Source organism: Microtus oregoni, unplaced genomic scaffold (assembly GCF_018167655.1).
Source record: "Microtus oregoni isolate MIOR12 unplaced genomic scaffold, Mior012 000050F_ref0000143, whole genome shotgun sequence".
NCBI classification, from domain to species: Eukaryota; Metazoa; Chordata; class Mammalia; order Rodentia; family Cricetidae; genus Microtus; species Microtus oregoni.
In genome coordinates, this window is record NW_024543256.1 from 5,391,578 (window position 1) to 5,411,728 (window position 20,151).

The window sequence follows — 20,151 nt, forward strand, 5'->3', positions numbered from 1 at the left end:
GCTATCACCTCAAAATAAAGTAATTTAATTCTTATATATAAGTAGTTAAATACTCAAAATAGGAATTTTAAAGAGAAACAATTCAACAATTAACATGTTCCAAATTTTCAAAACAAGGAAACATGGAAAGGGGAAAATAAAATGAAAAAAGAAGAAATCTGTCTAGTTTACTTATGGTAGCTTTAGTACAATCAGGAGAAATATTGAAAGATGATTGAAGCTATAACTTAGAGCCTAGGAAATGCAGAATTTATATCCATTACCCTGCAGAAAAAAAAGAATAATTGAAGTTTTCCACATAGATGGATATACCCATGAAAAGTAGCTCATGAAAAATAAATAGAATAATATGTGAAAGGGCAAAGAATAATACCCAGAAGATCACTTATACATAGGGAAGAAGAACCGTAGTTTTAAAACATAGACCAATCAAAGTGGTAGTTTAAAGATGAAGGAGAAGTGATGATAGACAAGCTGAAAGAAGAGTTTTGTGCCTGGATTAATTGTTAACAATGTCAAAAGCTTCAGCAAGGTCAAGGAAAATGAAGACTAAAGAAAACTATTGATTTTTACTGTAAGAGTATGATATGGATTCAAGGTAAGCCTATTTGTAAATGCAGCCATTGTAGAAAATTCCCTGTATTTTTGTAGAATTATACTTTATTTATGAAATTTTGTTATGCTTTACATCTTACACGTATGGAAATAGTGGAATTTTCCTAAGTCACTTATTTTATTCTAATCCATAAGAAAGTGCTTGCTACTAAAGCATCTTACCAAAAGTAGTTCAGTAATCTTGACAGAATCCATTAGAAGTGTTGTGTACAAATTTTGCCTTGGTCTTGAAATTTTGATATTTATGGCTATAGTTCTTTGTGAATAAAATTCAGAATAGATAAAATGGAGCATCTCAAAATGAGACTGTAATATGGTCGGTCAGGAGAGAGCCTTCCAAGGAAGTCTCTTTCACTTCAATTCATTGTCACTTTTTATGTAGTCAACACTGGAACACTCCGAATCACTAAATGTCATTTTATGCACTACTTCACAACTTAACCACACATATTACCCTTTTCTCTCTGTTCTTCTAAAAATGCAAGGCTATCTCTAAGACAGTTTACAATTAGACTCACAGTAAAAGTCTCTATTGAAAACATAGCATTTGTAAACTATTTATTGTACACACAAATATGTATATATGGGAACAAGGGACATATTTATATTTATAAGTACTCTTAAAAGTTTTACTAAGAAAAAGAGTCAATATGCACTTGATTCATGCCTGCTTTCTATTGAGAGAGTTCATCAAGAGGTAGTAGAGATGCATTCTGGCCTATCCCAATTCTGTCCTCTCATAAAGGTCAGGCCCAAAATAATATTGAGGAGTATGAAGCTGTCTTTAAATTAAAAGCTGAATTGTAGCATCCATAGTACATTTGTGTCATAGAACCAAGAGGAAAGAAAGATAAGTGAAGGTTAAAGGTTAAGGAAGATATTATTCTATTTGTGTTTTCAAGGGTTAGTAGTTTTTAATAGAATGGAGGAGACAGTATATAAAAATCTAACTTATATATAGCTAGCCATTTTCATAGAACAGTTGTGAAGGCAAACCTAGCTAGATTCAATGGGGATAGTCAAAAATCAAGAAAAATCAGATTGGGTGGGATGGGATGGGATTTGTGGACAAACAAAGAGAATCCACAAAATGTGTACTTTACAAATTTCTCCTTGACATTTTCACTGCCACAGAATTTAGAGCCAAATATATCACTCATATATTCTATTCTCCCAGAGATACTTCTTTTAGTGTGAACCTGTTCACTTTTATCCTCATGTGTTTTATCCCTCAGTGAATTTTAATCTATCAGCTCTCTGAAGTCCTTCTGAAAGTGAACTTGTAGCAACTTCCTTTACAGTTTTGTCTTTTTTTTAACCACTTCAAATTAAGGTTGAGCCACATTAGTCTTATTTCAAATCCACGGTGGCCTTTTGAGCAGGGGAGTACTGTCTCTTTGAGAACACAGCCTACAAAGGCAGGTTAGAAGATGACTTGAAGGGTGGAAAACCTCACTGTAGTGATTAATTTGGCCAGTTCACTATTTTCCAGATTTTAGGAGTGATGAAAGAGATTGTAAACTCATTGTAGTGAGAATTGAAACCTATGGTAGCCACAATAATTGATGTAAAATCATTTCTAATATATGGCCATTCCAGTGACAACAGGTACAAAAAGAAATGTGAATTTCTTCTGTTGTAGTTAACACAACTACAGAACTTATAAAAATAAAACCAACATTCTTTTTATGGTCCATAGATGCTAAGCTTAATAGTAGAAAGATGTGGCTTCTTATCTAGCTATATATCTTCACTTCATTGATGTGTGCAGCAAATCTGTGTGATATAACTAGGCTGGACAGAATCCCACTTTGTAAATTCAAGGCTTTGTGATTGTGATTGAATTTGAGATTACTAGAGTCCATTATTGAAAGGAAATTGTTAGAGAGCAACTTTCAAAGTGTGGTTTAAATGAGGGTATCTACTCAATAACTTTGGAAAATTGTACTATTCCTATGGAGACTAGGTTAGTACTGAAATCTGCATGACTATCTAATTCATTTTCATTTGAGTCAGATGCATTAGAATTATTCAATGTGCATTTTCCATTCAGCTCATAATGAGTAAACAGTTGCAATACAGTCACAATGATCATTGCAGTGTCATAATACCATTGGCTCTCACCCTGATCATGGTGTTGACTATGATGTCACATGTTCTCATGTATAATTTGCCTACACTGTTAGATAAAATGGTAGCACACACTGGAATAACTCAGACAATGCAAAAGCAAACACATGTATATGTAAACCTTGATATTGTCAATTCACTACTATAAGATATACCTATGCTGATAGTTTTTACTATACCTTATAAATGAAAAATACAACTTTAACTATACTCACCATTGGAAGAAATGGCATAGGGGGCTTCACTGACTATCTTTAATAACATTAGCTATGAAAGTGGAAATATCTAATATTTTTTCATACTGTGCAACAGAAACGCACTCTAGGCACCTAAGAAACAAACTGAGCTTCACTTCTTTCTGTATATCTGTTCATTCCTTTCTATTCACATTAAATTGGCTTACTACCCATGTACACATTGCCTTGTTATCACATACCATGTTCTACTTACTAGGCAACCTATGAATCAGCAGACCATAGTGGGGCCAGATGTCCACCATCATCCAATCAATATATATGACCATTTCAGCTGTAGATGATGCTGAACATTGTCAGGCACAGTGACCTAAAGTAACTGACTTTACTCTAAGAAAATATCACCTCTTTCAGGGTTATAAAAAATGCAAGTGTAAGTTATATTCATTGCCTCCACTTTTTCCTCAACCTTCTGCAGTCTGGCTTCTGCTCGCCTTATTTCACTGAAATTGCTCTCATTAAGGTCTCTAATGACCTCCATATTTCTAAATCTGATAGTTTTCTGTCTTTATTTTACTGCATCTTTCTACAGTATATGATGTTATTGCTTATTCCATTTTTCAAAATCTTCCCCCTTGCTTTGTGTAATATGCACTTTCTTTCTGTGCATCTCTGAATACTTACTGTCCGTATTCGTCAAAGATTCCTCTTCCTGCGCTCATCTGTTAAATATCATCGGTAATTCCCAGAATCTGACCAACAAACCATGAATCTCAGTCTGTGTCCTTTCGTATGTGATGGTTTTGTTTACGATGCATCAAGTGAGTTCCAAATCACTCTTAACTCTGCTCAAGCCTCTCTCCGAACTTCAGTCTCACTGTATTTAATGGCCTGCTGGTCGTCTCTCCCATATGTTTTGAAGGCATCTCCAGCTTGACAAGTATCAAACTGAACTCATCACCTTTTTCTTAAAAGTACTTCCTCCTGCTGCAAGTCCTATTTTAGCTGATGGAACCACCATTTTCACATATGTATAAGACTAGACATTCCTTTTTTCCCATGTCCAATTAATCCCTAGTTCTCATTTGTCCTCTCTTAAATTAACCTACCCCATGATCATCAAATAACCTATATATTACAATTTATTCCCTATTGCATATCTGAAACTTGGGAGCCTTAAAGGTGGTGCCTAAGACGCATCACTCATCTGGCCAGAATCCCTTGTCCTTAGCCACTACTGGCTTTTTTTGAGATACATACAGATCTGTCTGCTCAATACAATGTCTCCCTTAGACTATTTATTTCCTCTCAGTTAATTCAACCTTAACCTTTTTTAGCCAATTACAATATTACCTACTCTTGAAATTCCTTCCAGTCATGCCTTTCTCCTGCAAGAAATTATTTGTGTTCCTAAAGAGTAGACCCTAATCTTGGCCGCTTTCTCACTGGATTCTTATTATTTTTGTATGCAGAAGGTTGACTTTTCGTTTTAATATCCAACTCCTTGAGAACTATGTAACAGGGTAGAGAGAAAGCCTTAACACGTCTCGGTCAGACTAATTTTTAAACCAAAAGGTTGCAGACACTACATCACAGCTACCAAAGAAGACACTGTCACATTTATTGCTCTATCATTGTAGCACAATGCAAGGCACATAGTCACTCTTCAGAAACGAAAATTGAAGTAAATTGCATGCTTATTTTTGTATAGCAAGAGTAATGTGCAACATGGAACACACTCTACTTACAAAAGCAAACTCCCAACCCCCATACCTTTTCCAGTGAATAGACTATTCAGGAAAGCAAATGAAAGGTCAGTAGGTGGCCTGGTAAAACTGTTCTCCTAGGATCGGGGGCAAAATAAGTGACCATTTTTACTAGATGCATCATTCAAGCCAGGCTGGCATCTCTAGAAATAATCTCTTTCTACCCTTAGGGACAAATGTGTCCAGACAACTGGAATTCTAAAGCTGAGAAGTAATAGAAAGCAGTCTGGCAACATTTCTATACACACTGGATGACAATAAGAAAAATAAATATATAGTTATAAAAGATTTTCATTGCTTCCCAAGGGCATAAAAATATACTAGCCTGTGATGACTTGTGAAATAAATAAAAAGTGAGAACTTTGGCAAATTCTGATTTCCTGTCCGATCTTTCTTAAATCTTTGTTTTTATGGGCTAATGTGAAAAAGATTTTTACAAACATCTGCTTGCAACCTTTCTCGTTGTCCCAAAAGTGGCTAAAAATTGTCATACTGCTGTAATTAGTCTGTCTATACTTCAAAACGTGTAAAATCTGTCCACTGAAACCTGTGAAACTTGACTCTTGCAATGGCATGTATTAAAGACACTAAGGTTTTATTCTATATTAGGTATCATCATGGTCCATTTCCATTATTTAGTCATTGTAACTATACTGTTAAGTAGATAGTTAATATTAATTGTTGTTTCCATGGTGGCAAAGATGAATACAAATGAAGAAACAGCTATTAAGAGGCAGAACAAAGATATAAACCCATATGACCATGCACTGAGAAATTGACCCATGTGCTTAGCTGTGGATATCTATTATAAATAAAGATGATTTCTCACTCGAGCCTTGTTGATTGATATGTGTGTATGTGTACAGCTACATGTGTACATGCATATACTTCATATCTATTTAAATATCAATGTGAAGCAAGTATGAATGCATCTCATTCCATCCTCTTAATACCCTATCTTATTAATATTCTTATCTCCATTTGGAGATGAGGAAATTGGTATTGACAAAGCTTCACTCATGTAAGTGTAAAGGGGATCTTATTAGAAAATTGTGTCTTATAGTCTGCCCTAATAATTTTAAAGACTCGTGCATGTGTCCTTTAGCTTTGCCTACTCCGTTATGATATCTGTATATGTGGATTAAGAGAGAATAATGCTGTTTCTGCTCTGTATCTTCACGTACACTTTATGGGTATTCTAGTTTCCTCCTGTTGCTGTGATAAAACAGTGACCAAAAACAGTTTTTATGGGAGGAACGGGATTACTTCATTTTACAGGTTATAGTCCATCACAAAGGGAAGTGTGCAAAAACTCTAGCGTGGCAAGAATTTGAAGCAGAAACCATGGAGGACATACTTCCCTGGTAGATTTGGCTGCTTTCCATATACAGTCCACACCTACCTGTCTAGGGATGGTACTTCCCACAACATGCTCAGTTCTCCTCCATCAATTACAGACTGAGAAAATGCCCCACAGACATGCATGCAGACCCATCTGGTGGAGGCAGTTCCTCAACTAAGGTTCGCTCCTCCCAGATGTGTCATGTTGATAAACAAAACTAGCCATCACAATAGGATGTCTTCTGTAAAGTGGGCCCGGGTCATTTACCATCTATGGAAAGAGGTCTTAACTGTTTGAATTAGTTATTTCTTTTGGTATCTCGTGTGATTTTATCAGTAAGATAAAGCTCTCCACAAATAAAGGCATACCTCCCCTTCTTTTAAGTCCTAACCAATCTTTGTGGAGACAGTCTTTTAAGCTGAATCACTTTTTATAACTTAAAATTTGACAAGTTAGAATCTAAGATGTGATATATATTTATAAATGATAATTGTGTGAAAACAAATTTGTTTAACTTCTAAAAATTGTGTTTCCTATCACAAAGCCTATAAGCTCTGAAGTCCATAAGCAAAACAGATAATGAAACCTCTTTGCTGTCCTTTTATCTCCGCTCTTCATTATAATATTGTAAGTAATCACATAATCAACCAGGAATTGACTCAGACATCTTTTTTCAAACTTTTATTTATTATCCTTTTCATACTACGTATTTTGATCATATTCTTTTCCTTCCCCCAAATCCTCCCAGATCCTCCCCAACTTGCTCCCTAAAAGATAAAAACAGATATCTCTAAAAGATAAAAACAGAAATAAAAATCAAAGCAAACAAGAAGAATACCAAAATAAAACCAAGAGTACACAGAAATCATGGCGTCTATTTTGTACTAGCCAACTATTCTCAAGCATGAGGTCAACTATTCTCAAGCATGGGGCCTGGCCTGGAGTATGGTTGATAGACTCATTGACACTCTATTAGGAAAAAAAAAATTGATTTTCCCTTTCCCATCAAGAATCAGTTGCAAATATCTCTTGGTTAGAAGTGAGATTTTGTACCACCTCCTCTTCTTAGTGCTAGGATTTTATCTGATTTGAACCTGTATGGGTCTTCTGCATACTATCACCTTTCCTGTGTGCATGTGTATCAGTACTGTTCCGTCTGGGAAATGCTCTTTCTCTGCAGCCATCCACCACTACTGGCTCTTAGACACTTCTCAACTGCTCTTCAGCATAGATCCCTGAGCCTTGAGGGGAGGAGGTTGATAAAGCAATCTCACGTATTAGAGAAATAATATAAAAAAAATCATTGTCTGGGAATATAGCTCCCTCCAAAACCTAAAGGACAAATCATGATCCCACTATTTAGAAGTTATTGCTGATTTTATGGGTACATGTCCTTCAAAAAAAATTTTAAATTATAAATTGTGTATTTTCACTAATAGGAATATTATATATTCCTTGGTAACTTGCCTTTTTCAGTTTAAAATCTGGACTTCTTTCTCTGGTATGTTTGCATCTATATAATAATTTAGACTGGCTACAGAGTATGCCACTATATGTAACTAGCATGCTATATTGAATCTCATGATGACCTATATGCTGCACTGAATAGAAACAGAGTCTTAGAGAGCATCTGAAAAAACAGCCTTTTGTGTTTTTACCTTTTCTAAATCTGATGAGGGCTGGCATTGTTCCGGTAGGCTTAAATGATTCATTGAGACTTTTTCTGCAAAAAGTAAGCTGTTAGTAGCCATTTTATTCACTTAGCCCTGTCCTAATGCTCAGGTTGTATTTGAGCTGCATTAGATATTAAAATTATAAAGGATTTTCTTACAGTTGTGAATATGAAATTGAGAAGCTGTGTGTTAACTCTCTTAATTGTTCATATTTAAAACAACTGCTGACCAGCTTCAACCGTAAGGGACAGTTTATATTTTAAAAACAATGGCACTGACAGCTGCTAAAGTGTCTGTAATATTACCACAATATGTTTACGTGAGATTGCTGATAATATTGCTGTAATATTAACCACACAACTGGTTAAGTAATTAAGCACAGGCTAGCATGTGAATCATTACTGATGTGAACACCTGTTTATTGGCTCTTGCAATGTAAACTGTAGGTTAAACATCTTCTCAAAATTATAGGCAGGGCTTTCTTACTGTGATATGGTCTTTGGGGAGATGGGCACATTGTGTAGGAGGAAGGACCGGCATTTCTGCTTTAATACTGAAACCAGGGTATTTACTGCCCTCCACATTTCCCACATTTAAGCTAGAGTTAGACTGAGTGCTATCAAACCTCCACCATCACCATCATCTAGAAATAGGGAATACAAACCTAAATGCAAGCTTGCACATGTTAAAAACAATAAGACTAGATTTAAAGCCTTAGAGTGATTCGAAACAAAAGCAGATGACAGGTGAGTGTATTCAGCATATCAGCGACAAACCTCAGGATGCTCACAAACAACTGCCATGGAGAATGACAGAGGATTGTCCATCATATGCTCAAAGTTGGAGAAATGGCTGATGGCAAGTATTCTTAGTCACAGGGATCTATGTCACCCCTGAAGTAGAAAGTCACACAGATGACAGGTGATAATAATGAGTTGACCCTGGATTGCAGAGCCATTTACTAGCTAGTTTATTCAGCACCAAACCAAATGGCTACTCAGCATCTCACCCTGCCAAACACTCTAGCCCAGGTCATTGTAATCTTCACCTTGATCATCCCTTCTATGGTCACTCTCGCTACTGCTATGTAGCTGAATTCAACAACCTCTTTAGTTGACTTCAGAGAATCTCTGCTGGTCTTACCCACCCTTCCAAGATAGAACTGTGACCTTATGTATAAATACTTGAAAATTGTTTTTAAGAACCAGAATTGAAATTAAAATAACATCCTTATAGAAATAGGTATCACTGCATCTTAGTCCTGACAGCTACAAATACAAACAGTTCCTTTCCTTTTATTGTGTCATTTTATTCTTTTCCTTAGGGAAAAGCAAGTTAAGATGTATAGTTACTCCAATTTTCCTTTTATATATTCATTCCCTTTTTGTACTTCCCAAGAGAAAAATTTGCATAACTGAATGGTCTGCAATATAAAGAACTAAAACCTACATTTTTTATTAATCAGAAATTGACAGCTATCTTTCTATTTCTCTTTTGTTTAAATCCCACCTATCTTTTAAGTCCTAATGAGGGTAAAGTTTTGCATGACCTCTAACTCCTACTTTCAAGAGATGTAATTTTTCTCTAGTTGGAGCCGGAACTACATTTAAAGTGAAGTAGATGCAACATGAAACACCTAATTAATTTAATATTATTGTTATTGATACATTTATTCTTCCCACCCAAGTAATGTATAAGGTTACCTGTTATTACCAGGTGGATAGTTTATGCAGTAACAATTTGTAGCTAGATAAAAGGACAGAAAGAATTTCTTCCTTGTATTAATGGCAAAGATGTACGCCCCCTATGTAAGCAGCATAGCTGAAGGTGAATTCAAGGATATGTATGTGATTCATGGCTAGTGACTGGATGATGACTTTATTAATAATTTTTAAGAAACTGCTCCATATAAGCCACTATGATGCTGGCTCTGCACAGCATGAGCTTCACTTATAGAATTTCTTGTAAAACTTTTCCTAGTATGTTAGTTTGTATTTTCTATATTTTCTAGATATGCAGATGTTCTCATAGACTCTCATCCTCACAGAGAGAACATTTGACTTAGGTCCTATTTGCATTCTCTAGTAAAGAAGTAAATATAATGTTTGACTAATGTACAAAGCCAACGACATTAAAAAAATCTATTCACTAGCTTTGACATTGAATCCAAAGATAATCAATAGCAAGGTCAGTGGCAGCTGAAATTCTGAATAGTATACTGATTTTCTTTTATCTGCATCACATTTTTCTAAGATCCTTTGAAATACCCAAGTTATCAATTATGTAAATGTCAGCCATTTAAAATACCAACAAGTTGAGTATATATGTTGTAAAAGCACCGTGTTTGTGTTTGTGAAAGATGAAAGTAAGAATCACATAGATTCTACATTTGTAGTTTAATATGGATTAAGTTTTTAATGCCTTAAAGTAATATTATTATACTGTGTGATTTTACTTTTATCTTATATTTCCGTCTTCCTAAAGTTTCTATAATTGAGTTTGTTTGATAATGTACCCTTATATTGCTACAAGACTTGGTAGTTTGCAAAATATGAGGTTCATAATAGATATAGAGAGTAGAGTTACTACCCGGCAGGGAGGATAAGAAGAAAGTGAAATACAGAAAGGTGATTTAATCTCAGTACCGCAGTTTTATAAAATATAATTTGTTTTTCCCCTAGCACAGCAGAGTTTCATGCTGATAACAAGCTCCTGAATTAATAAATCCATTGCAACTATTGAGACTTTTCCCTTAATAACATAACAAATGCTGAGCATTAAGAAAAGGAAAGACATTCTTTGTACGGACGTTACTTATAGCAGATCTATATCCTTAAACATAGAAAAACTACCAACATCATATCTTCAGTAATATCAATGTGAAAATAATTTGTGCATCTCAATTAGAATGGTATAGTTTCCACACAAAAGCATGCTGTTTCTCGGAATGCATTTGCTTATTTTCCAATTGGAAAGGCATTTAAGGGTCTATTTTGTTATCATTACATGTGCTTAACTCCAATTATAGTTAATGGGAGTTGTGTGTCTATAGTCACAGTAGCCTCTGAACTGTTTTAACATTATTGCTTTCCATTACCATCATCATTAAAATAACTTTCCACTCTTCTGCCAACTAGAACTACCACAGTAATCTAGGTTCCTGTTTTCTTTGCATGGATTTATTTTCATGTAATAAAGCTTATGGATTACACAATGTGGCCTGTTTCTAGATTCAAAAACACTGCAGTATCATTGACAATAGAGTAGGTAGCCTAGAACTCTTTAATTGTTGGGCAGAGAGGTAATCGGCTGGCTCTTGCACACGCATTTTTGCATAACATCCTATGTATACAATTCCACTGGAATAAAGCAGGTCAATGTAGTGTGATAACTGATATCTGGTAGATGTCCAAAATTTGAAACATACTACAAAATATGAGAACATGAGATTCACAAATTGGAAGCACTAGACTTTATCAATAGGTAACAAGACTACAACTTTAATTGCAGTTACTCACACTTTTGATGGGCAAAACAACAAGACTTCCTGTCTAGCTATAATTGATGATGCTCTTTTGGAGACTTCTAGACTCTGCTCTACTTCCCAAAGAAAAATTGCCAAGCTATCAGAAAAACTGATTAGAAGGCAGTGTGGGGAAAAGTAAGGCCTTGTTGAATTTTCAAGGAAATGAGAAGCCTGGAAATTCCTAAAAGTGGTTGGGGATGTACCATGTGTCATGTCAATGGTAAAGCACTTGCCTAGCATGTATGAGGCCCTTTATTCCATCCTGAAACCATACTCAGATACACAGACACACACATGGACCTGAGCATTAGTATACTCACAGTTGCATACTGAGTTGTCACTAGGGATGCTTTATCATTATAACATGATGTCCACTACTGAACTATGCCTCAAAAGTATTTGTGTGTGTGTGTGTGTGTGTGTGTGTGTGTGTGATTTAAGGAATTAAACCCAGAACTTTTCACATGATAGCCAACTGTTCTATCACTGAGCCATACCACCAGCCAAAGTGTATATTTTAAATGAAAATATAAATAATGGAGAGTTAACTTCCACAGGCACTGAAACATATCATAAAATTCACATTCATAATCCAAGCATTGAAGAGACAGAGGCCAGGGTATTATAATTCCAGACCTATTGGGGATACATAGAACATGTCTGCCAAATAATTATTGCAATAGAAATAATAATCATAATGATAAAGAGAAATGTTGTAATAGGAGCGGCGGGGCTGCGTCCCCAGCACCCGGCCACCCACATGGCTATCTCTAGCTTATGCCCCGAAATAATTACACGGAAACTGTATTCTTTTAAACACCGCATGGCCCATTATATCTACCCTTTTCTCGGCTAACTCTCGCACCTGGACTAGCCCATTTCTAATGATCTATGTAGCCCAAGAGCTGGCTTACCAGGAATGATCTTAACCTGCATCTGCCTGGAGTGGAAGAATCATGGCGACTCCTTGACTCAGCTTCTTTCTCCCAGCATTCTGTTCTGTTTACTCCGCCTACCTATATTTTAACCTATGAGGGCCAGCCAAGCAGTTTCTTTATTTTTTAACCAATGAAATGAACAGATTGATATGACACTCCTCCATCAGAGAAATGATTATTTTGCTCAAATAATGAAATTAGAAGGCATTTATATAAAAATTTAGAATAATACTAATGCCAAAATAATAGAAACTCCAATATTTTTTAATATATAATAAAAAAGATATAATGAATCTGTATAGTAATTGATGATTATTCAACAAATTGTGATAGAATAACCTGTGTCCTTTGTAAAGAAAAAATAAAACAAAAAACAAAATAGTGTAAAAGCTTATCTGGAATTGTGAAACAAAATAAATTGAAGATAATTTTAATAATAAAATATGAATGGATTAAGCTTTAAAGACCATAAAGAGTCATGACTTGATACCTATCAAGTGTCTGTATAATAGAGACATGTCTGTTAGACAAATATCTATTAGAGAAATCTGAAAATAAAAGAAGATATCAAAATGTAAATATTGATAGATTTAATTACATAAAATTTGTAGCTGTGCCCTAAGATCTTCCTTGAGGGACGAAGTGAGAAGGCACATCAGGAATCAGAATGAAGGCATTCAGCAGACTGGTTTATTTAATAGCCAGGGGTGGGGGTGGACTTACATACCCTCCTAGCACCCAGGCGTTGACATCGCATGATCACCCCCTCATTGGCTAGGCACAATCAAAACCTCTGACAAATGCCCATTGCTAGGTCCTCAGGCAGCATCTGGTCATCCCTCATTGGCTAGACACAATCAGGACCTCTGATAGTGCCAGAATCCTGGTTGGCTCCTCTCAGCCTGGCAGGCCTTACCTTCCTACAAAAAATAGTATTAAAAAAATGAAACCATACAGTCTTAAAAATTCACAATATACAATAGGCAAATAACAAACTAAGGAAAATTTTTCTAATATATACTTCAACCAGTTGCTATCTTTTTTTTTATTTTTTACCAGTTGTTATCTTAAGCACAATAACTATCAAATGACAAGGCCAACATGCAAAGGAAAAATAAATAAATGAAAAGTTCCACCTTACTAATATTTGAAAAAATGCAAAAAGAATAAATCATACGTCATTTTTCACTTTTGATATTAGCACATTTTAAAAGGTTATTACCCAAAGAGATAAGACAAATTCATGTACTTCCAATTGGATTTAAATTAATGCAGTAGTCTCTAATGCCATTTGAGGTTACTTCTGCATACCTTAGTAATGCCTGTTCTATATAGGGCATACATGTGGGTGTATCCATAAGGATGATCATTTCCTCCACTATTTCTACACTATTATAGAAGCAAAATATTGGGATCACCTTAAATATTATTCAGAAGAGAAGTTTCTTGTAAATTATGGTGTATTTGCATAATATAAAATGAATATATGGCCATTCAAAATTGTGTTTTCAGTATTATATTTAATAACAGAAAAATAATATATTTAATGACAGACATTTAATAACAAAATTTTTACAAGAAAAGGGTAAAAAACAACACATTGCATGTCTAGTTTGAGCTCGAGGTATTTTTCATTGTTTTTATTTATCTATACATTTTTCCCACTCTCCTTTCTCCTCTCCTCACTCCTTCTACTCTCTCACATGACCCCCATGCTCCCAATTTACTCAAGATATCTTGTCTTTTTCACCTTCCTATCTAGATCCATATATGCCTCTCTTAGGGTCCTCTTTGTTGTCTAGTTTCTCTGGGGTTGTGGCCTGTAGAATGGTTTCCCTTTGTTTGATGTCTAAAAGCCACTTATGAGTGAATACATATTATATTTGTCTTTCAGAGCCTGGGTTACCTCACTCAATATGTTTTTTTTCTAGATCCATCCATTTGCCTGCAAATTTCAAGATGTCATTATTTTTACTGCTGTATATACTCCATTGTGTAAATGTGCCACACTTTCTTTATCCGTTCTTCAGTTAAGGGGCATCTAGGTTGTTTCCAGGTTCTGGATATTACAAATAATGTAATGCTGCTATGAACATAGTTGAGCACATGTCCTTGTGCTATGATAGAGCATCTTTTAGGTATATACCCAACAGCAATATTGCAGAATCTTGAGTTCAATTGTTTCCTAACTTTCTGAGAAACCGTCATACTGATTTCCAGTTTTTGTACCAGTTTGCACCCCCACCAGCAATGCTTCCCATTATCCCACATCCTTTTCAGTATAAGTTGTCATCATAGTGTTTTTGATCTTGAACTCAAGTTTTTTTAAAAAAAAAACAAAAACCATTATTTCTTTAGAGGACAACAGAGGCACATTACACTATGAGAGGAATTGGTAGTGGACTTGACCCTTTTTCTCATAGTTTCAGTCTCAACTTGATCATACATGTAGTATGAAAGATAGAGTCCTGGGAATACTCTTTATTAGAGCTTTGACTGCACACACCCAGGTTGCATATTCAAAACTGAGGCTTCTAGTCTGACTTTTGTCCTCTTAGTTTTGGGCTATATCTGATCTGTCTTTAGTCTTTGGTCATTTTACTTGGCATTTACAAAACAACAAAATTATTGACGTAAGTTTGGGTGGAGATCTAAAACCTAATGTCATTTGTATATATTCTACATTATGTGTTGTTTGCATAGTCACTAAATAAATGATTGTATGAGCGGATTCTAGAAGAGTTAGTATGACAGTGTGTTTAATTCATTTACTACAGTACTCAACAAGGTTTAGAGATGAATGCCACATGTACCTTTGCTTAGAGAAGGTGTGGAGCTTCTTGCTCCCCAATTAGGACAGCTTTGCCATTAGTTTAAACAGGTAACCTAATAGAAGGCACAGAACCACATTAAAGCCAAGACATGGGCTTAACTTCTCCTTTGGAAAAGATCTGGAAGATTCCCTGAAGACCACTGGCCTCCATAGCATGCATCTTTGTCAAAGTATACCCTTCTCTTCAACGCTACTCTTTAAAGATTTCAACCTCCGTAGTAGCATCAGAAACTCCTCACCTACATATAAGAGTTTATTTAAAAAATGTGTCTCTCACAAATAAGGAGAATCAACTTGGGCTTGCTTACCAAATTCTGTTAGACTGGGAAATGAACTTGATTCTGAGTAGGTCTTATCAAGTCCTCAAATCATATAGCACACCACCTACTTCCTCCATCTGTTTCCAAACAAGAACTGCCATCAATTTCACAATCTCCTCAATTACTCTGTTCCCTCTGACAGCAATGATATCTAATGTCAGTGACATCAATGATATCATAATGTAATGTGCCTCTGTTGTCCTCTAAAGAATAATGTCTTAAAAAAAAAACACTTGAGTTCAAGATCAAAAACACTGTGGTGGCAGCTTATACTGAAGAGTCCTTTTTCTATACATGTGATGCTGACTTCAAAGGTCCATTAGTATTGAATACCATAAATATAGAAGTTATGTTTCAAATAATCCACTCAGTGGTATTTTAATCTCTTATTCCAAGATGAAGTCAGTCTTGAGCATGAAAATTTGTTATCACTAAATTATTAGCCATTATAATGTGAAGACAGATAGAAAATCTATGTATACATATGGAAATACAGAAGTGTGTGTGCCTGTGAAAGAAAGTGTGTGTGTGTGTGCATGTATATGTTTACTTTATGAGATCCATTTATTCCACTTATGGCTTGATCTGTAGAACTTTATGATACAAATATATGTTTTATGAAAAATTAGTTTTAACATAAATATAAAGAACTGGAAATTAATTTTTAAAAGTTTAGATCAGCAATGTTGCCATTGTTTTTAATGGCTTTTTCCTCATAAACAAGATTGTAGGTTGACATTTCAAAAATATAAGTTGTGACCTTTACAGAATTGCTTCTTCATGTAATTATCTTATTATGTTAGGAACCTCTTAGGCTCCTAAACGGAAGAGATCAAAAGGACAGAAAAAGAAAATCTAAAATAGTTCTCTTTTCTATCTGTTATAAGGCCAAGTTTGGATCCTGAACCAGTGCTCATGCCACTTTCCAAAAGCTTTAACGTCCTTTAGACAGTTTGCTTTGGCTCAAAAGCGTTTTCTCACACCAAATGCCACCAGCAAATTGCAAGTTGATATGAATCCTCGCATCCTATCATTTAATACTGTGATGCTGGAGTTTTGGTGGTGATCCACTAGGTAATGGTTATCTTGCAGGATGTCAGAGGTGTTCCTGGAGGGAAGCACAGATACTTGTTGACTTCAGTTTGTAGGATCCGCAATGTACCAACTTCTTTCAGAGAGCTGGCAGGACCCCGTGGAAATTCTGCCATCATTCTTGTATCTAAGAACAAAACTGAAGTTTTAGTGTTTGCAATGAAATGGGAATCATCTGGTTGTAGCTTAAGTTTTAAATGTCTTCTAAGAAGTCCCAAACTAATCTGTATGCAAACCTGTGCCATCTAAGTAACAAGCCCTTTATCCAGGAGTGTTATCTTCACATTTTTGCTGAATTGTGATCCATATCACAAATTAAATAATGGACCTTTTAATGGTATCTTCAAAAGGATTCCCCAAATAATCCATCACTCAGATGTATCTGCAAGTAGAAAGTCTTTTGCTTCTTCACCTTTCTGCAATATGATTGCATTCTGAAACATTGAGTACGCTTTAAGCTTCTGACTAGTTTGTTCAGTGTACTCACAAGGTGGTATTAATAAGGCCAAGGTTATGGGTGCAAGAAAGTTTTGCTGCGTATTGACCACAGACTACCGGGAATTAGTCAAGAGATGATAGTACAACCCAGAAAGGCATCATGACAAAACTTCAGCACTTCTCGGGCCAGCCTCCTCATGGAGAGACAGGATATGCTAGTGGGCCATCATCATCTTAGTGAGGAAATGAAGAGCAGCTTGGGAGGATCCAACGTCTATTTCTGAACAAAGCAGGCCTGACATTTAGACATTAACTTTGCATTATAATCTCCGATCATACCATTGATTTGCTGTGTAACCTTCATCACTAAAGCAGAGATAATAGGATAGAATGAAATGGGCTTACCTCCCGGGGATGTTGTGTGAATTAGCAAATTAACTAGTGTAAAGTGTTAGCATTTATGTAAGTGCTGGTGGTTGTCATTATTTCTAGGGACTGAGTCTCATTCTAAATAGAAAATCTAAGTATATTATGCTCTTGCCAGGAAGAGATTTTCACCCACATCAATTGCGTTTAAGCTGAGCATAAAACAGAGGTGATAATAATGTAGTAGTGATCATCACAATGCAGAGCTGTAAACCTTTTCCCTATTAAAGCTAAAACTATTTTCAGCAACTTTCAGTGCTTTTAAACTTTGCTTTCCAAGTTTTGTGCCAACAGTCATCTCTACAGTGATTATTCTTCCTGTGATGGGTAGGGGAATGAGACCAAGAATAGGTCCCATTCATTATTCATTTCCATAATGACTATATAATGTATTGAATTTCTTTACATCATACAATCAGGCAAACTCAGTAGCTACTTTGATTACCATATATTGCAATCATTGTTTTAAAAGAAAATCGCCCCCCCCCACACACACTCTGCATACACTGATGTACTTTAGAGGTAGCCAGCATACAAATTGAAAACTCGTGGGAAACTGAAGAGGTTTTTAACAAAAGGCAATGTACATAGATCTTTTCAATTTAACATCTTTACCAGGGAATTTTGTTGTCACCTGCTTATTTCCAAGAGGTCTGTGCTTGAGAGAATTCTTCCATTGCTTTTATCACTCTGCCTCTGCTTACCAAGAAAAATCATTTCTTGCTGATTGCAGAACTCTTGAACTCAGCCTGGCAGCTGCAGTGCAAATGCCTCAGATCCGGGCTCTTTGCAGCTTATTTCCATATTCATTTGAAGTGATTTCTCAAGGCTGTTTGAAAACCTCTCTCAACCTGACACTGTGCAATAGTCAGAATCTAAAGCTCACCGTGTGTTCCCTTCTTTTCTTTGTCCTACAGATAACAGACGGGCCCCTCTGGAAAGATCACGCTCTCGCCACAATGGAGCCATGTCATCCAAGTGATTCCTGATGCCAGAAAGAATGGAGACATTTAAGAAAACAAAATCATTCATCTTGAGAAGAACAAAATATACACTCAAGGGTCTGAGTGGAAATAAATGCATTTCCACAAAGGTCAAGCTGAGCTGGGTGAAGTAATATGTATTTGTAAGAGTACTGCAAGTCCACTAATCCGAACCCAGCTGTCCTGATTAGAAACCAGTTGTTCCTCTGTAGTGGAAAGACCCACATTACTTGACATTTGGAGACATTACCTGACTGTGGAGGCAAAAGTATAAAAGGAAAATAGAAGAATCCTAAGGCTCCTACAAACATTCCATTAGATTCTGTCAAAGAATGTAAAACTGAAATTTCTAGGTCACACCTACCAACCCTACCCCACTGTCCAAAAAAAATAAAAGAGGAGGAAAGGGGAATAGACAGGAAGATTTTTCAGTGTCTACTTCTAGCTCTTCGTGTGTTTGTATATAATGTAAAGTCTGGGAGAATGGGTGCAAATAGCACACTCTGAAAAAAAAGCCCCAGTCAAGATATTTAGAACCCATTTCAAGTGAAGGTTGATGGATTTATCTATTTGGTAGAAATTAATCTTACCATTAGTCTAGTGTTTCAGCATGATATCACAGGCACTTATCATTACTAAAAATACAAAATCAGCTAGATTTCAACTTTATTTAAGAAGTGTTTTCTATTTCTGCATAGATATCTGCCTTATAGAAATTCTTCGGAAAGCTATTTTTGAGAAAACCTCTACACTTCATGCATATGCTAGGGATGAGCCTGAAAATTCTATTGCCTTTATTTAGATTTGAGAGGAAAATATTGATTCCTGGTTCTTCACTCTAGAGCTTCTTTCTCACTTCATCCCTGAGAGTTAGGGAATAGAACTGCAGAAGAGTCCAGAGGGAGGAAAGCGATTTCATTATGCAGGAGGCAGTAGAAAACTTTGTAAAGGTCAATTGTTTTATGTCCCTTTCCACCCCTTTACCTGTTCTACTTTGGTAGTTGAAGTAAAAGCAAGTATCTGTGCATGTGTGTGGGTGTGTGTGCACATGTGTGTGCGTGCATGCATGTGTGCGTGCTTATATCTCTTACTGCAGTAATTCCATATCCTTGTAACAAGGTAAACCTCTCTGTCATCACCATACTTACTTACCGTATATTACTAACACATTTCAGTGATGCTGCCAAAACAACACTAGCAGATAAAGAAGCTCGGCATTGTTTTAAACATGTGAGAGAGAAGTTATACTTATCTATTCGCTTACAATGTGCATTTGTAATAATTGGTGTAACTTCTCTGGAGTGTAATTTCAAGACTAATTCATGCAGATGATTGTGATTGCTGTAAAAGATTGCTTGTATGTATATTTCTTATGTAGAAAATTCGATTTCTCCAAAGCACATTATAGACATTCAGAGAAAAGAACAAATGACTGGCTTAGCAAGCCACCTTCTGAGATAATGTAAACAAGTGACCAGTAGCTCACAGCATCTTTATACTGATGTATATTAATTTAAACTGTTGCCTTTCATCCTAGTGCATTCTTACTTGGGTATTATAATTCAAAATACTCTGAAGCTGCTATAATAGAGAAATCAGAAGGTGACAATGTCTGAGGGTTTTTTTTTTTTTCATTTTTTTCTTAAGTGAAAAATCACACACACACACACACACTTAAAAACATACCACTTTCACATACTTTTTAAAACAATAACTGCAAAATTGAAGTTCTACTAATTGATGTAAATAACTACTGTATGCATTTTTGACTTTACAAAGTATTTTCTGAAATATTGTGGTATGGCTTATTTGAGGTTTTGTGTTTTATTTTTTATAGCTTTTCAGGCTGTAGAAAATTGATCTTGAAATGTAAAC

General features: G+C 35.6%; 1 protein-coding gene across 1 annotated transcript in view; it reads left to right on the forward strand.

Moving 5' to 3' along the window:
• Nucleotides 1-18,752, forward strand: part of LOC121437087 (protein diaphanous homolog 2-like) — a 441,828-nt gene extending 423,076 nt beyond the window's left edge. Inside the window, 1 exon segment of the mRNA XM_041636931.1 lies at nucleotides 18,211-18,752. Coding sequence (XP_041492865.1) covers nucleotides 18,211-18,275 — 65 coding nt within the window. The 3' untranslated portion in view covers nucleotides 18,276-18,752.
• The last annotated feature ends 1,399 nt before the right edge of the window (nucleotides 18,753-20,151 follow it).